General features: G+C 42.7%; 1 protein-coding gene and 1 pseudogene across 1 annotated transcript in view; one reads left to right on the forward strand and one right to left on the reverse strand.

The window, feature by feature from the left end:
* The window catches only part of LOC138824234 (organic anion transporter 7-like), a 35347-nt gene extending 21291 nt beyond the window's left edge, over positions 1–14056 (forward strand). Inside the window, exons 6-10 of the mRNA XM_070017920.1 lie at positions 1643–1758; positions 2927–3141; positions 5031–5139; positions 6311–6514; positions 7431–14056. Coding sequence (XP_069874021.1) covers positions 1643–1758; positions 2927–3141; positions 5031–5139; positions 6311–6514; positions 7431–7491 — 705 coding nt within the window. The 3' untranslated portion in view covers positions 7492–14056. The remainder of the gene's footprint in view (positions 1–1642; positions 1759–2926; positions 3142–5030; positions 5140–6310; positions 6515–7430) is intronic.
* LOC138824193 (protein MIS12 homolog) lies at positions 9798–13689 on the reverse strand (annotated as a pseudogene).
* Positions 14057–14623: the final 567 nt, after the last annotated feature.

A 14623-nucleotide genomic window follows, 5' to 3' on the forward strand; every position in this document is an offset into this window, starting at 1 on the left:
CCATTATATTTAAGCATAGAGATATTCCATTTTCTTCTTCAAAGTCTCTACCTACCTAACAAGTAGCACAGTCATTGTGTAATTCCAGGTGATGCTGGGAGTATAAATTGTCCTGCACCAAACCCACCCTCACTTCTGTTGTCAGAATTCATTTGAACCAACACATTAATAGGACACGCCATCCCAGATTTCCCTGAAAAAGGAGAATTCAAATCTACAATCACAGCTAGGCTCCAGTGGCTCATACCTGTATTCCTAGCTACTCAGGAGGCTGAGATCTGAAGGTCACAGTTCAAAGCCAGCTCAGGCAGGAAAGTCCATGAGACTCTTATCTACTATAAACCATGAGGAAATCGGAAGTAGAGCTATGGCTCAAGTAGTAGAGCACTAGCCTTTAGATGAAGAGCTGAGGGACAGTGCCCAGGCCCAGAGATCAAGCCCCACAACTGAAAAAAAAATTCTACAATCATAACTATCACGAAATTAATCTCCTTCCTGAAACTGACAAACCAATTTCTACCACAAGCATCAGTAGAGAATCAAGTCCAGTTGCTACAGTTTTCATAATTTTTAATATAGTTGACACTTTGGACCGTACTATGTTTCATTCCTTCTCTTTTTCTCTAACCAACATACTCTTTCCAATGCTCTGTAGCCCTTCTCTGTCTCCTGCTTAGTTTTTCCTCACTGGAGAATTTCCGGAGCTTCCTTCACCTGCTGTGTTACACTTCCCAACACTTTATTTCTTCTCTGATGTTGCTATACAGGAATTCAATCCCAAGATACAAAGAAGCCACATTTTTTGGGGGGGAGGGGTCCGGTCGTGAGGCCTGAACTCTGGGCCTGGGCGCTGTCCCTCAGCTCTTCAGCTCAAGGCTAGCCCTCTACCACTTGAGCCACAGCGCCACTTCCGGCTTTTTTCTTTTTGTTTATGTGATGCTGAGGAATCAAATCCAGGGCCTCATGCATGCAAGGCAAGCGCTCTACCACTGAGCCACCTTCGCAGCCCCAGAAGCCACATTTTGAGAGGTTGAATCAGAAGTCTTTGTTGGAAAGCCAGCAACTGCAAGCAGACTCACGTCCCAGACTTGCAGCCTCAAAGGCAGTTAATACTATTAGGAAACTGAGTAAAGAAAGAGTAGAAAAAAAATCTCAACAAACCAGATCAACTCCAATGGAGAGTTGAAGAGGGACACCATGATGATCTGAGGAGAGGCAGGAGGCATGTCACAATGTCCACTGAGGTGGCCATACGCAGGGTCATGGCTAGAGGGCAGGGTCACAAGAGCTTGAGAGTTCAAAGTCTCTCAAGTCCATGGTGCAGGTCTGCCAGGTCCAGGAACCTATTGTCCAAGTCCTGCCCCTGACTCTAGGAATTCAGGTGCCTATCACCTGGGGAGGGAGAGGGTAGGAAGTGGAATTTCACGTCTAGAGTCCCCATCATCCACCAAGATGCCAAGTCGGCCCCCTTAAACCCAGCATCCATATTTCAATGTCTACCATTTCTTCTTTGATGTCTACATTTTCCCACTGCACAGAAAGGGTTTTCATTAAACTTGTCCTTTGTGAGGGCCTGGTGCTCCCCATAATGCCTATCATTTGCTGACAACTGAAAAGTTTCTTGTTGTTCTTGTGGTTGAAGGTGGTGAGAGCCACCATGAAGGAGGAGCTAGAGGTGGCAAAGAAAAAAGCTTCTCTGCGCGACCTGCTCCATGCTCCCGCCCTGTGTAAGCGGATCTGTCTCTTGGCCTTTGTGAGGTAGGCTTCGCCCCGTTACCATTTCAAGAGGCATGATTTGTATTTCTTATCTTCAATGGCTCAAGTATGTGTGTGGTAGATTTAGAAATAAAAGACACCAGAGACTGCACACAGTTGCTCTGACTAGATGTATCCAGAGGGCTTTAAAAACACTGATACAGAACTAATGACACAGTGAGGTGTTGGTATTTTTCACATTCCCCTGCCAAACTCTTCCTGGGAGACTGAAAGCTGAGAATTTGAGTCATGGTACAGATTTTGGCTCTGAGTTTCTCCATTCATTTTTTCCATTAACAGAAGTAAATTTTCAAACAGTAAAACGCATGAAGAAATGTAGCTTCAGGGCTGGGATGTAGCTCAGTGGCAAAGCACTTGCCTAGCAAGTGCAATGTCCTGGGTTCGATCCCCAGTACCAAAAAAGAAAAGACAAAAAAAGAACAAAGAAATGTAGCTTCATATGCAGAAACTGACCTAAAATACCCAAGGAAATGATAAATTATACAGAAGGACTCTAGACATTCACACACAAAGAGACCAAAGGAGGATACTCTGAGGAGAGAGACACAAAGGCACAATGTTATGTGTCTCTGATCATATAAAGTAATATTTATCGAAATGAACACTAGGAAATGGACACAAGAGGTTTTTTGCTTTGCTGCTGTTGTTGTTTTCTTTTTGTCAGTTTTCTCAGTAAGGGGGTACTGAAATGGAGGGACAAAGGGTGAACAAAGGCAGCAGTGGTACTCACTAGACACTATGTTGAGAATGAACTATACAGCTTGTGGGTGGGGACAGGAGGAAAGGGGTGACATTGTCCAAAAAGAAACATACTCTTCACCTGACTTATCTAACTATAGCCCCTCTGTACATCACCTTTATAATAACAATAAAAAGAGATATGGCTTAACAAATATTTATATACATAAAGTTAAACTTTTCACTCAGAAGATCTAAAACCCTAGAAAGAACTCATTATGTGTCTTCAACAAGACCCTATACCTTCCAAAATATCGTGGGATTACTTTTTAATGACTATAATATGATCACTTACCAGGGAAAATATGGAAAATAAGTATGCCTTTGTATTTTAATGACTAAAACTGCCAGTGCCAACCTCTAGAACTCTCTAAACCTTATGACATGTGCTTTTCCTCTCTGTTCACTACAGATTTACAACTTGGACATGCACTTTCGGTCTACTACTCAACCTCCAGCACCTGAGTAGTAATATATCTCTGCTTCAGATTCTCCTTGGTGTCCTGTTCTTTCCAGCCAATTGTGCATCATTAGTTGCGCTGAATCACCTGGGCCGCCAAATAAGTCAATTCCTTTTCATGTCCTTGATGGGCATCTCCATTCTGGCCACCATCTTTGTGCCTCAGGGTGAGGAAAAACACGAAGAGCGGGAAAGAAATATCTTCTCCTTACTTGACTTTGTTTAGATGACACTCTTTTGAAATCATAAGAAAAAGAAGTTTTTTTCTAACAATTCCCTAAGAGCAATCTAGGCATTGGGGATACATTTTGACATTGAGGTACTTGGAGGAAAGCCAAAAGTCAGGATTTTTGTTGTTGTTGTTGTTCTAAGATATAATTGTCTTCATGTGAAAAGTATGTCATTTATTCCCAAGCTACTCTATGTCAGCAGTGGATCATTTGCTCCTTTGTCAGTCACATTTTATAGCGAGTTTGTTGAGCCTTGTGTTTGTGTCCTATTCAGATTAGACTATGCTGTCATTTGTTCTTTCCAGCTTTGTCTTACTACTTTGTCTTCAGTGGCTATATTTCCTGAACTCTGATATAGCCACTCATGAATCTCATATTAAGTCGTGATGAATGCAAATTTGGTTTGGAGAATTACCTTGCAAGAAAATAAACATTCCAAGCAGGGCACTGGTGGCTCACTCCTGTAATCCTAGCTACTATGAGGATCAAGGTTCAAAGCCAGCCCAGGCAGGAAAGTCCATGAGACTCTAAGCTCCAGTAGACCACCAGAAAACCAGAAGTGGTGCTGGGGCTCAAAGTGGTGGAGTACCATCCTTGAGCAAAAGGAACTCAGGGACAGCACCCAGGCCCTGAGTTCAAGTCCCATGACTGACAAGAAAAAAAAAGGAACATTCTTTGTCATTAGATAAAGATTTATGCAGAAGTCATAATATATTAATATATTCATCACTGAAGACTCTTAGAATCAATCCCACAAATGGAATGGACCTATGTCTATGTCTGTCTATATCTATGTCTGTCTATGTCTGTGTCTGTGGGGACAAGCACATGCTTTTCTAAATTTGCAGTCCACAACTCTTCAGAAAAGATTGGACCTACTACTTTGTTAGACAGTCATTATAGAGCTGACTTCTGCATTTCTGCAGGCTTGAAATCGGGCCTGTGGGGACAAGCACATGTTTTTCTACATTTGCAGTATAGTCACGTGTTTACAATATCCCAAATTGAGGGGCTCAAGTCTTCTTATTTGTCAGCAGTGACATCAGTTTTCTGCTTTACCTCAAAGTCCATTCCAGTGTTTAAAGCTCTCCTATGATTTTTTAATTAAACTGAAAAACTGTTTAATTCCTTCAATTGTTTCCAAAATCTGACATTGTTTCCTAAAAGAGGAATTCTTTGGTCTTATTCTTAAGTCTTGAGACTCAATCTTGAGGATTCCTTCAAGATTGCCCATCTGTGTCAGACTCCACTAATATTAGCTCTGGGTTAGCAATGTACTTCAACCATGATTTTTAAACCCCTAGAGTACTTGGATACAGCTTAATAATTTCCCACATGGGGTGGGGGTGGGGTGGGGTGGGAGATGGGAAGGGATGGTAAGGGGAAACAAAGGAGGAGGCAACAATGCTTGATAAGAAATGTACTCATTACCTTGCCCATGTAATTGTAACCCCTCTATATGGTATTTTCACAATAAAAAAAATTTCCCACATGATATTGCTACATTCTGCTCAAAAGGCAGGGGACAAAATAATTTAAAAGAACTCCTGAATTCATCTTGCTTTCCTTCTTTGGCAAATGTCGGAGCTACAAGGAGAGCGAATACCATTATTCAGAGCCCCTTATTCATCAAACCCCAAAACATATTGGTAAGGTATATTTCCTGGCTTAATTGCCATATAGGAATTCTGCCTCTTTACAGTTTCTCTACTATGTGCTTTGCACTTGTCCACCATTCCATCAAGGTTGTGTTCCACTAGTACTGCGGGGAATGCTGAGTCCAGCATCTCAGACTTCCTGACTCTCCCTGGTCTTCCTTTCTCCAGAAATGCAGACCCTCCGCCTGGTTCTGTCAACGTTGGGAGGAGGACTAGTGTTTGCTTCTGCTAATGCGTCTCTTGCCCATGCAAATGAACTGATCCCCACCATAATCAGGTACAAAACCATTCCCTGTCAGATCCAACAGCCTAGTCTCAGCTCACTGATTGAATGAGGGAAGAGAAGAGAAAAAGGACTGAATAGTTATCAACATCCATCCATTCTGATGAAACAGTTACAACTGAAGTTTAGTGACAGCTAGGTTTTTCTACAGTACTTTTTTCTTTTTTTTGTCGTGGGGCTTGAACTCTGGGCCTGGGTGCTGTCCTTCAGCTCTTCAGCTGAAGGTGAGTGCTCTACCACTTGAGCCACAGCTCCACTTCCAGTTTTTGGTAATTAATTGGAGATAAAAGTCTCACGGACTTTCCTGCCCAGGCTGGCTTTGAACCACAATCCTCAGATCTCAGCCTCCTGAGTAGCTAGAATTACAGGCATGAGCCACCGATGCCCAGTTTTCTACAGTACTGTTAAAAGCACTCATATGAGCCGGGCGCTGGTGGCTCACGCCTGTAATCCTAGCTACTCAGGAGGCTGAGATCTGAGGATCGCGGTTCAAAGCCAGCCCGGGCAGGAGAGACCCTGAGACTCTTATCTCCAATAAACAACCGGAAAACCGGAAGTGGCACTGTAGCTCAAGTGGTAAAGCGCTCGTCTTGAGCTGAAGAGCTGAGGGACAGCGCCCAGGCCCAGAGTTCAAGCCCCACGACCGACAAAAAAAAAAAAAAAAGCACTCATATGTCACTAATCTATACCTCATGCAATCTTTGGAGTCACCCAAAACATAGGCACCAAAAATAATATCGTTAAATGCCATACAAATGTCTAACCAAAAAAGCAAAAATTTGTAAGAGTCAGTCTGCAATCTCCCTGCATTGCTATATCCCATAGTGTATGTAAGATGATAAGTCACATGTTTCAAATGCCATGAGGGCATCTTTTTTTTTTTTTTTTTTTGTCAGTCGTTGGGCTTGATCTCTGGACCTGGGCGCTGTCCCTGGGCTCTTCAGCTCAAAGCAAGTGCTTACCACTCGAGCCCCAGCATCACTTCCAGTTTCCTGGTGTTCTATTGTAGCTAAGAGTCTCACAGTCTTTCCTGCCCGGGCTGGCTTTGAATCGCGATTAGATCTCAGCCTCCTGAGTAGCTAGGATTATAGGCATGAACCACCAGTGCCCAGCTCATGAGTATATCTTTAACATACTATTTCTGTATTGTGCTTTGTGCTCTAAGGGCCACAGCTCTAGGAATCATTGGAATTGCTGGTAGCATTGGGTCCTCGCTGTCTCCCCTGTTGATGATTCTCGTGGTTTATTTTGCTCCCTTGCCCTGGATCATCTATGGAGGCTTGTCTATTCTTGGTAGCCTTACGGTCTTCCTCCTTCCTGAAACCAGGAACCAGCCTCTGCCTGACTCCATCCAAGATGTGGAAAATGAGTGAGTTAAACTTCTGGCTGTTCCCCGGGGAATCAGGTGCTAGAGATCTGTGGTGAGAAAGGCAAACACCATTCAGAGTTAGAGTCTCCCAGGCTGGCAGTGGAAGGTTCTTTCCAAGTGGTCAATGTCCTTGGTTTAGGAAGTGTCACATCCATTGCATCAGTGACTTCAGGTTTGCTATCCATGACACTTGCTAAATTACACACCAGAACCCAAAGGTATTGCAAAAACGTGGATACCACCAATCCCATACTTCACTCTCCAGACACAAGTACTCCTCAGCCGAGGGAGCGCTGCTAAGATGCCTGTTGCTGACAGTTCCTGTAGGTTTTTGGGTCTGCCCTGGAACTGGAGAACTTGGGAGGGATTGCATTCAGGGCCTTCAACAGATGACAGTGTCACTTATTGGAAATATTTATTCTGTTGCCTGTGATATTAACTATGAATGAGGTTTTTTTCAAAAGATAAAAAAAGGAATGATAAATAAAGGTATTTTAAAATGAAGAAAAATTGGGAGGATTTTAAAACTTTGGTATACCTCCCTTTTTCCAAAATAAAACCCTTTGGAGAATGCCATGATGTATAAAATTGCAGTAAATAATTATATAACTATAACTAAACTATAACTATAAGCTATAACTATGCATGTGATATTAATATAAATATAATTAGCATAAGTATTGTAAATAATTATATATAATTAACATAAATATTAACATATAAATATATTTATCAGAACTGCCTTCCTAAGTACATTCAGGGAAGTTGGTCTCAAATCTTTACACAGGGGACATAGTTTTGGTCAAAGCTGGATGGTGAAACACAAGTTTCCTCTAAAGAATGCAAAAGATAACATGTTTTCTTGATGTCCTTTAATTTATGTGTTTCTTTGCTGTTTTTACTGTATCTTTTCCAGGAACAAAGGTTCGAGACAAGCAAAGCAAGAAGATAGTTTCATCAAAGTAACACAATTTTAAGGAATTCCAGTAACTGACCTCTACTGAAAGAACAGCATAAAGAAAACAATATCAGGATCATTTCTAGAGATTCATTGTTTCTTTGTGTTTATCCTGGGGCTTGAACTCAGGGCCTGGCCACTGGCCCTCAGCTTTTGTGCTTAAGGCTAACTCTCTACCACTTGTGCCACAGCTCTACTTCTGCTTTGTAGTGGTTAATTGGAGATAAGAGTCTCATGAATATAACTGCCCTGGCTGGCTTTGAACCTCAATCTTCAGATCTCAGCTCTTAAGTAGCTAGGACTGAGCCACCAGCGCCTGGCTGATTTATTTTTTGACATACAAGAAAATAAGAACCACATTTGAAATTTTGATTCTAAATTAGTATATGTAAAATGCCTATATCACAGTAAGATATTTGAAGGAAACCAAAATTCATTGAAAGAAATCCTGATAGAAAATATGTTTGTATGCATCAATTCTGTTTCTGCTTGTGATATGGTTATTCAGGTTTCCATTTGCTCTGCCCTGAGAAATGCCTATGAGAACACTCATTGAAGGAAAGTCTTATTCATGGGTTTTAGGCCACAGTCCCTTGGCTGTATTATTTCTGGGTGAGGTAGTACTTCAGGGCAGAAGAGTGTCCTGGAGGAAAGCTGTTGAATTCATAGTGACCAGGAGGGGTAGAGAGAGGGAAAGAGAGTGAGAGAGAGAAGGAGACAATGAGGAAGAGTCCCCGAACAAAATGTACCCTTAAAAGTCACGCACAACAGGCACTGGTAGTTCACATCTGTCATCTTAGCTACTCAGGAGGCTGAGATCTGGGAATCACAGTTCAAAGCCAGCTCAGGGAGGACAGTCCATGAGACTCACATCTGGAGATGAGATTGGGATTAGCAACCAGAAAACCGGAAATGGCACTGTGATTCAAAGTGGTAGAGCACTAGCCTTGCGCAAAAGAGCTCAGGGACAGTGCCTAGACCCCGAGTTCTAGTCCCACAAAAGACAAAAAAAAAAAAAAAAAGTCACACACATACTGACCTACTTCCTCTAACAAGAGAACAAGGTTTCTACACATGAGACTTTGGAGGATATTCCAGATCCAAACTGTAACAAGATAGAGCAGGCTTAAAAACATGTGGATGGGGTCAAATTTTTAAAGCCACTTTTGTGACAACTTGAAAAAATAGTTCCAAGTTAGTCACCTTTGTCACATTCACAAAGCATCTGGTATATTTTTTGCTAAAACCAATTAATACTGAATTGCTAATGTTAATATTCTTATTCCTGGTATGCGTACAGGAAAAACTCCAAATCCTGTTCTTTGGGATGGTGCAGAGGGCAAAGTGATACCTTAAGAGTGATCATTACCATTCTCCTCTTCCTTGGGTGGCTGGAGGGTATTAAATAGTTGATGCTTATGAGTGTCAAAAAGTAAATGTTAAGGGGCTGGGGAGGTGGCTCAGTGGTAGAGTGCTTGCCTTGTATGCATAAGGCCCTGGGTTCAATTCCTCAGCACCACATAAGCAGAAAAGGCTAGAAGTGGTGTTGTGGCTCAAGTGGTAGAATGCTAGCCTTGAGCTAAAGAGCTCAGGGACAGCGCCCAGGCCCAGAGTTCAAGCCCCATAACCAACAACAACAACAGCAAAAGGTAAATGTTAAATACAAGGCAGATTCCAATTAACTAAAGCATTAAAAAATTATTGGTATCAACCCAAGTTAGTACCTATCCATTTCATGATTGGGGTATCCCACCTGCTTGCTTTCTTCTTCCAGTGGGATCTATTTCTTTGTTGTCCCAGGTCTTCTCCTGCTAGATTGCAATGTAGTCAAAGCCTTGTCTATGGAAAGTTACTTTGGAAACAAAGCCAACTTCTCTACCAAAACTCAAAGTTGCCTTTTGGGAGGGTCTCCTTCTTCCAGCAAGTTGCCAACTTCCTCATGTAAGGAGAGTTACGGCTGAGCACAAGCACCCTGTGTTGGCAGGCCCATAGAGCAATGAGTGGTTAATAGTCACCTGTTTTAACGCTTTTCTCATGTGTTCTCATCTCAACCAACAAAGACCAGTATCACAAAGGACTTATGATCAAGGCACACCTGCACAAAAACTTGGGTGATGCTTTGACTTTCATGAGGCCTCCAGAGAAGCCATGAGTCAAATCAAGAATCCCATCTCACCTATCAGAGGCCACTAATGAACAAATTCTTCCAAGGCTAGTTCAAGGCAGTACATAGATGCTTCAGAAGAGTGGATCACAAACGATGTGGAACACATAAAAGAGCAAACATATAAAATCTAATTTTTTACAGATCTTATGATTGAGAAATTAAGATGTTTCCAGGTTTTTGTTTTCTACATTATCTCTGAGGTCCTTCAGTTTTCTGGAGTTTTGGACCAGGGATACCAAATTCTCCCTAAAATCACTAATCCCATGATCTCTGCCAACACTCTCAAGCTCATCTAACTAAAGTTAAGGTCTGTTTGAATTTTTGCCCTCCTAATTTAGTAAGAAGGGCCTGATTAGTTCATAATTCAGTCTTATACTTGTCACTCTTCAGTTGCTTTTCTTTTGGGAGAAGCTGAAATCCTTCCTCACTATAAAGATGCATCTCCTGGCGGTTATCTTCAGGAAGCAAGCTATTTGGAGGAACACACAAAATCAACTGCAAAAAAAAAAAAAAAAAAAAAAAACAGCTGCTCCACTTTGCCAAAAAAGTTATCAAAATGTCCTCTGATAAAGCAAAGAAACTTCTCTGTGCATTTACAAATTTGGACAGGGCTAAGCTCACAGTCTGGGATCCCCTCCCAGTTCAGAATAACCTGTGTGCAGCCACCTACATCACTTCAAATGCAAGTATGAAGCCAAAGAACTTGGCCTCAGAGGCCACTGGATCCATAGAATTACTATTGTCATTTGCAAAAAAAAAAAAAAAAAAATCAACTATCTTGCCCACTGAAAAGGGAGAGCATCAAATGTAGCTAAGCTACTGACTTCATGATGGACAGAAAGCAGAGAATGGACCAGAATCTCCATTACATAATGACCAAACCTCCTTCAGCAAAATACTGTCTCCTACGTTTCTACCATATCAGAATAATGCCACCAAGTGGAAGCCGAGCCTGTAACTCGTGAGTCTTTGTAGGACACCCCTGATGAGTTTAACATTCCACCCAGCACCCTAAAGTTCATGTTTACCTCACAAGTTTATCATTGAGTCCTCATAGAGTAAACAGTCCCTGTATTGCTCAAACGTCTAAGTCTAAACTTTCCTACTGAAACGCTAGGCAAATTCTTGACTGTGAGCCCCTTTGAAAATCAAAAAGTAAAAAGTTACATATTTCTAAGAGACCGTGGTGAGACAGGACCAACATGAACTTCCTGATTCTAAAAGGGAAGAATATGTGAACAGAAAAGAGGGATGAGGGGCTGGAAAGGTGGCTCAGTGGTAGAGCGCTAGCCTTGAGCTGAAGAACTGAGGGACAGCGCCCAGGCCCAGAGTTCAGGCCCCACGACTGGACCCAAAAAAAAAAAAAAGAAAGAAAAGAGGGATGAGCTAAAAGGTGACAGAAACAGAGCAGGGTAGACATGAACTCCTATGACTCCTTGTGCAATAACTGGAGCACATAGTGGAATGCTGTACACTCCAAAGTCTTTCACATCCTTTATGATTCCCAGTTCTCACTGTAAATCTTAGAATCTGCCAGCAGTGCCCTTGCTATTGCTTGAATACCATGTTTTCTTGAAATTCCCTTCACCAGATAGATTTTTATGAGTATAATAATAACAGAAGCCGGGCGCTGGTGGCTCACGCCTGTAATCCTAGCTACTCAGGAGGCTGAGATCTGAGGATCACGGTTCAAAGCCAGCCCGGGCAGGAGAGACCGTGAGACTCCTATCTCCAATAAAACCACCAGAAAACCGGAAGTGGCGCTGTAGCTCAAGTGGTAGAGTGCTCGCCTTGAGCTGAAGAGCTAATGGACAGCACCCAGGCCCAGAGTTCAAGCCCCACGACCGACAAAAAAAATAATAATAATAATAATAATAATAACAGAAAACAAATACACAACCTACTGGGGAGAGGGGGTAATTTTGTGTCAGAGTTTTTGGTCCATAATCACTTGGCCTAGTTCTATTTGGCTAGTGGTGAGACCAAACATTGGCGGGAGCACATAGTGGAGCAAGCTGTGAAATTCATGGCATCCAAGAAGCAAAAAGGAGAGAAGAAAAGGCTGGGATCTCAATATCATCAAGAATACAATCTCAATGACCCCACTTCCTTGATAGGTCCCACCTTCGAAAGGCTCCACCACCTCCCAGCAGTGCCATCAACTGTCAAGAACATTTAAGAGCTAAACTATAAGATGATTCAGGGGCTGGGAAGGTGGCTCAGTGATTGAGCGCTTGCCTTGCATGCATGAGGCCCTGGGTTCGATTCCTCAGCACCACATAAGCAAAAAGAAAAAAAAGCCGGAAGTGGCGCTGTGGCTCAAGTGGTAGAGCGCTAGCCTTGAGCTGAAGAGCTGAGGGACAGCGCCCAGGCCCAGAGTTCAGGCCCCACAACCGGACCCAAAAAAAAAAAAAAAAGAAAAAGAAAAGATACATGTTATTTAAAAAAAAAAGAACATTTAAGAGCTAAACTATAAGATGACTCAGAACTTGAGATACATCGAGCTGGGAAGTTGGCTCAATGGTAGAGTGTTTGCTTTGCATGCATGAGGCCCTGGGTTCGCTTCCTCAGCACCACATAAGCAAAAAGAAAAAAAAAAGCTGGAAGTAGTGCTGTGGCTCAAGTGGTAGAGCACTAGCCTTGAGCTGAAGAGCTGAGGGACAGCGCCCAGGCCCAGAGTTCAGGCCCCATGACCGGACCCAAAAAAAAAAAAAAAAAGAAATTGAGATACATGCATCAAGGTTGAGGCAGACTGAAAGAAGGTGAGATAAGCAGAAACATCTAAATTATAATAGCTAATGTATTACAAATCAAAATCAAAAGCTAGTAATGTGTATCACACTGTTTGTGATACTATTAGCCACAATCAATAAAGCCAAGGAGTGTAGATTGAGACCTCTGAACTGCTGAGATGAAAATAAAACCTCCTGTGAGTCCTAGAAGTGCAAAAAAAAAAAAAAAAAAAGGTGCCAGAAATGTGAAGTTGTTGCCATAATTAAATCTAAGTTGCTTAGCTGCCTTCCTCCTGCGGAGAAAATTGGAAGTGGTTGGGAAATGTCATGTAGAGAATCCCTCTACTGTAAACTCAGCTTAATGAGCTACTCTGGTGGGTGCCCTGAAGACCAGAATTCCAACATAAATGCACAGGGTCTGCTTATGAGATGTCAGTTTAGAAGGATTTTATTGGGAATTGGGCCCAAAAAGGTGGAGTTTAAAGGTGATGTAGAAATTAATCTAGTACAGGAAATTTCTAATCACCACCCCATTTGGGCTGTGGTATGGTCACTGGCTGCTTTCCATCAGGCTTTTAATGAAAATCAGGAGCAAAATGAAGACAGACTGGAAAAAACATAGAAAGTTAGGACTCCTATCAAGTTGGGACTAAGGAAAGCACAGTTTCTGAAGTGAATACTGCCATTGAAAGAAGTCTCTGTGATCAAGATGTGTTAGACTCATAAACTGACATGTGGAATTGATGCCCTTCTGTACAAATACTTTTTTTTTTTTTTTGTCGGTCATGGGGCTTGAACTCTGGGCCTGGCGCTGTCCCTCAGCTCTTCAGCTCAAGGCGAGTGCTCTACCACTTGAGCTACAGCGCCATTTCCGGTTTCCTGGTGGTTTATTGGAGATAGGAGTCTCACAGTCTCTCCTGCCCGGGCTGGCTTTGAACCGCGATCCTCAGATCTCAGCCTCCTGAGTAGCTAGGACTACAGACGTGAGCCACCAGCGCCCGGCCCACTTCCAGCTTTTTCTGCTTACATGGTGCTGAGGAATCAAACCCCAGAGCCTCATGCATGCAAGACAAACACTCTACCACTGAACCACCTCCCCATCCCACAAATACTTTTTTAAAAAAAAATTTTAAAGAAACTTCTGTCACATGTACTCACATGATGGTAGTGTTTTTTCACCCTGGAATGGAGCCAATAAAATCAAGGATGATAGACAAAAACTTAGGCAACTGTGTCCCAAAATAAACACTTTATGCCTTTCATTTGTTTACCAGGTATCTTCTTTTTCACAATGATGAGAACCCGTAGCTGACTCCATCTTCTATCCTTACATCCCATTCAATGTGTGTAGGTCACACTTGTTAGGAAAATGGAGGAGAAAGGAAGGAAGCAGGCCAGACTCAATCTTCCACAGGCAAGGACTGTTTATTGAGATAGAGCAGCAAGGGGCACTGTCTTCCTGTGGGCTTAGAGACTGTGCAAAGAGCTGGGTTAAGAGTGGGGTTTTTATGAGGTCTGAGCAAGGGGCAGAGATTAATGAATAAGCCATTAGTAGAAGGGTGGGGGGACTTTTTGACTGGTCCCACAATGCAATGTGGGCTTAGATAGATTTCTCTGCTAGCAACAGAGTCTGCACGTATCTTTGGTGGCTTGCCTGGCATCTGTATGCACCTGGGAAAACAGGATGGGAGTCAATCTTTCATATTCCAGCTTTGCATACATAGAAAGAATTAGCCAAAGCCAGGCACCGGTGGCTCACGCCTGTAATCCTAGCTACTCAGGAGGCTGAGATCTGAGGATCACAGTTCAAAGCCAGCCCACGCAGGAAAGTCCATGAGACTCCTATCTCCAATAAACCACTAGAAAAACCGGAAGTGGCGCTGTGGCTCAAGTGGTAGAGCGCTAGCCTTGAGCTGAAGAGCTGAGGGACAGTGCCCAGGCCCAGAGTCCAAGGCCCACGATCGACCAAAAGAAAAAAAGAATTGGCCAAGAAGGGAGAGGCAAGTCTTTCATATAGGGTCTTTGGCTACATAAAAAGAATGGGCTGAGAAGTAAGCAACATGGAGTTATGAGAAACAAGGCAGATTGCCATCATTTGAAACCCTGAAGGAGTATAAACAGTTGAGGGGCATCATGGTTTTTTCTGGTTACTTCCTACTGACATGGGGGCAGTCGAGGAGTCTCTGGGGCTGGAGTCTTCAGGGTCCAGGTCTGTATTGGGCAGGTCAGGGTGGTGTAAGTGAAGGCTCCAG

This window comes from Dipodomys merriami, unplaced genomic scaffold (genome assembly GCF_024711535.1).
Source record: "Dipodomys merriami isolate MVZ:Mamm:240054 unplaced genomic scaffold, mDipMer1.0.p SCAF_128, whole genome shotgun sequence".
NCBI lineage: Eukaryota > Metazoa > Chordata > Mammalia > Rodentia > Heteromyidae > Dipodomys > Dipodomys merriami.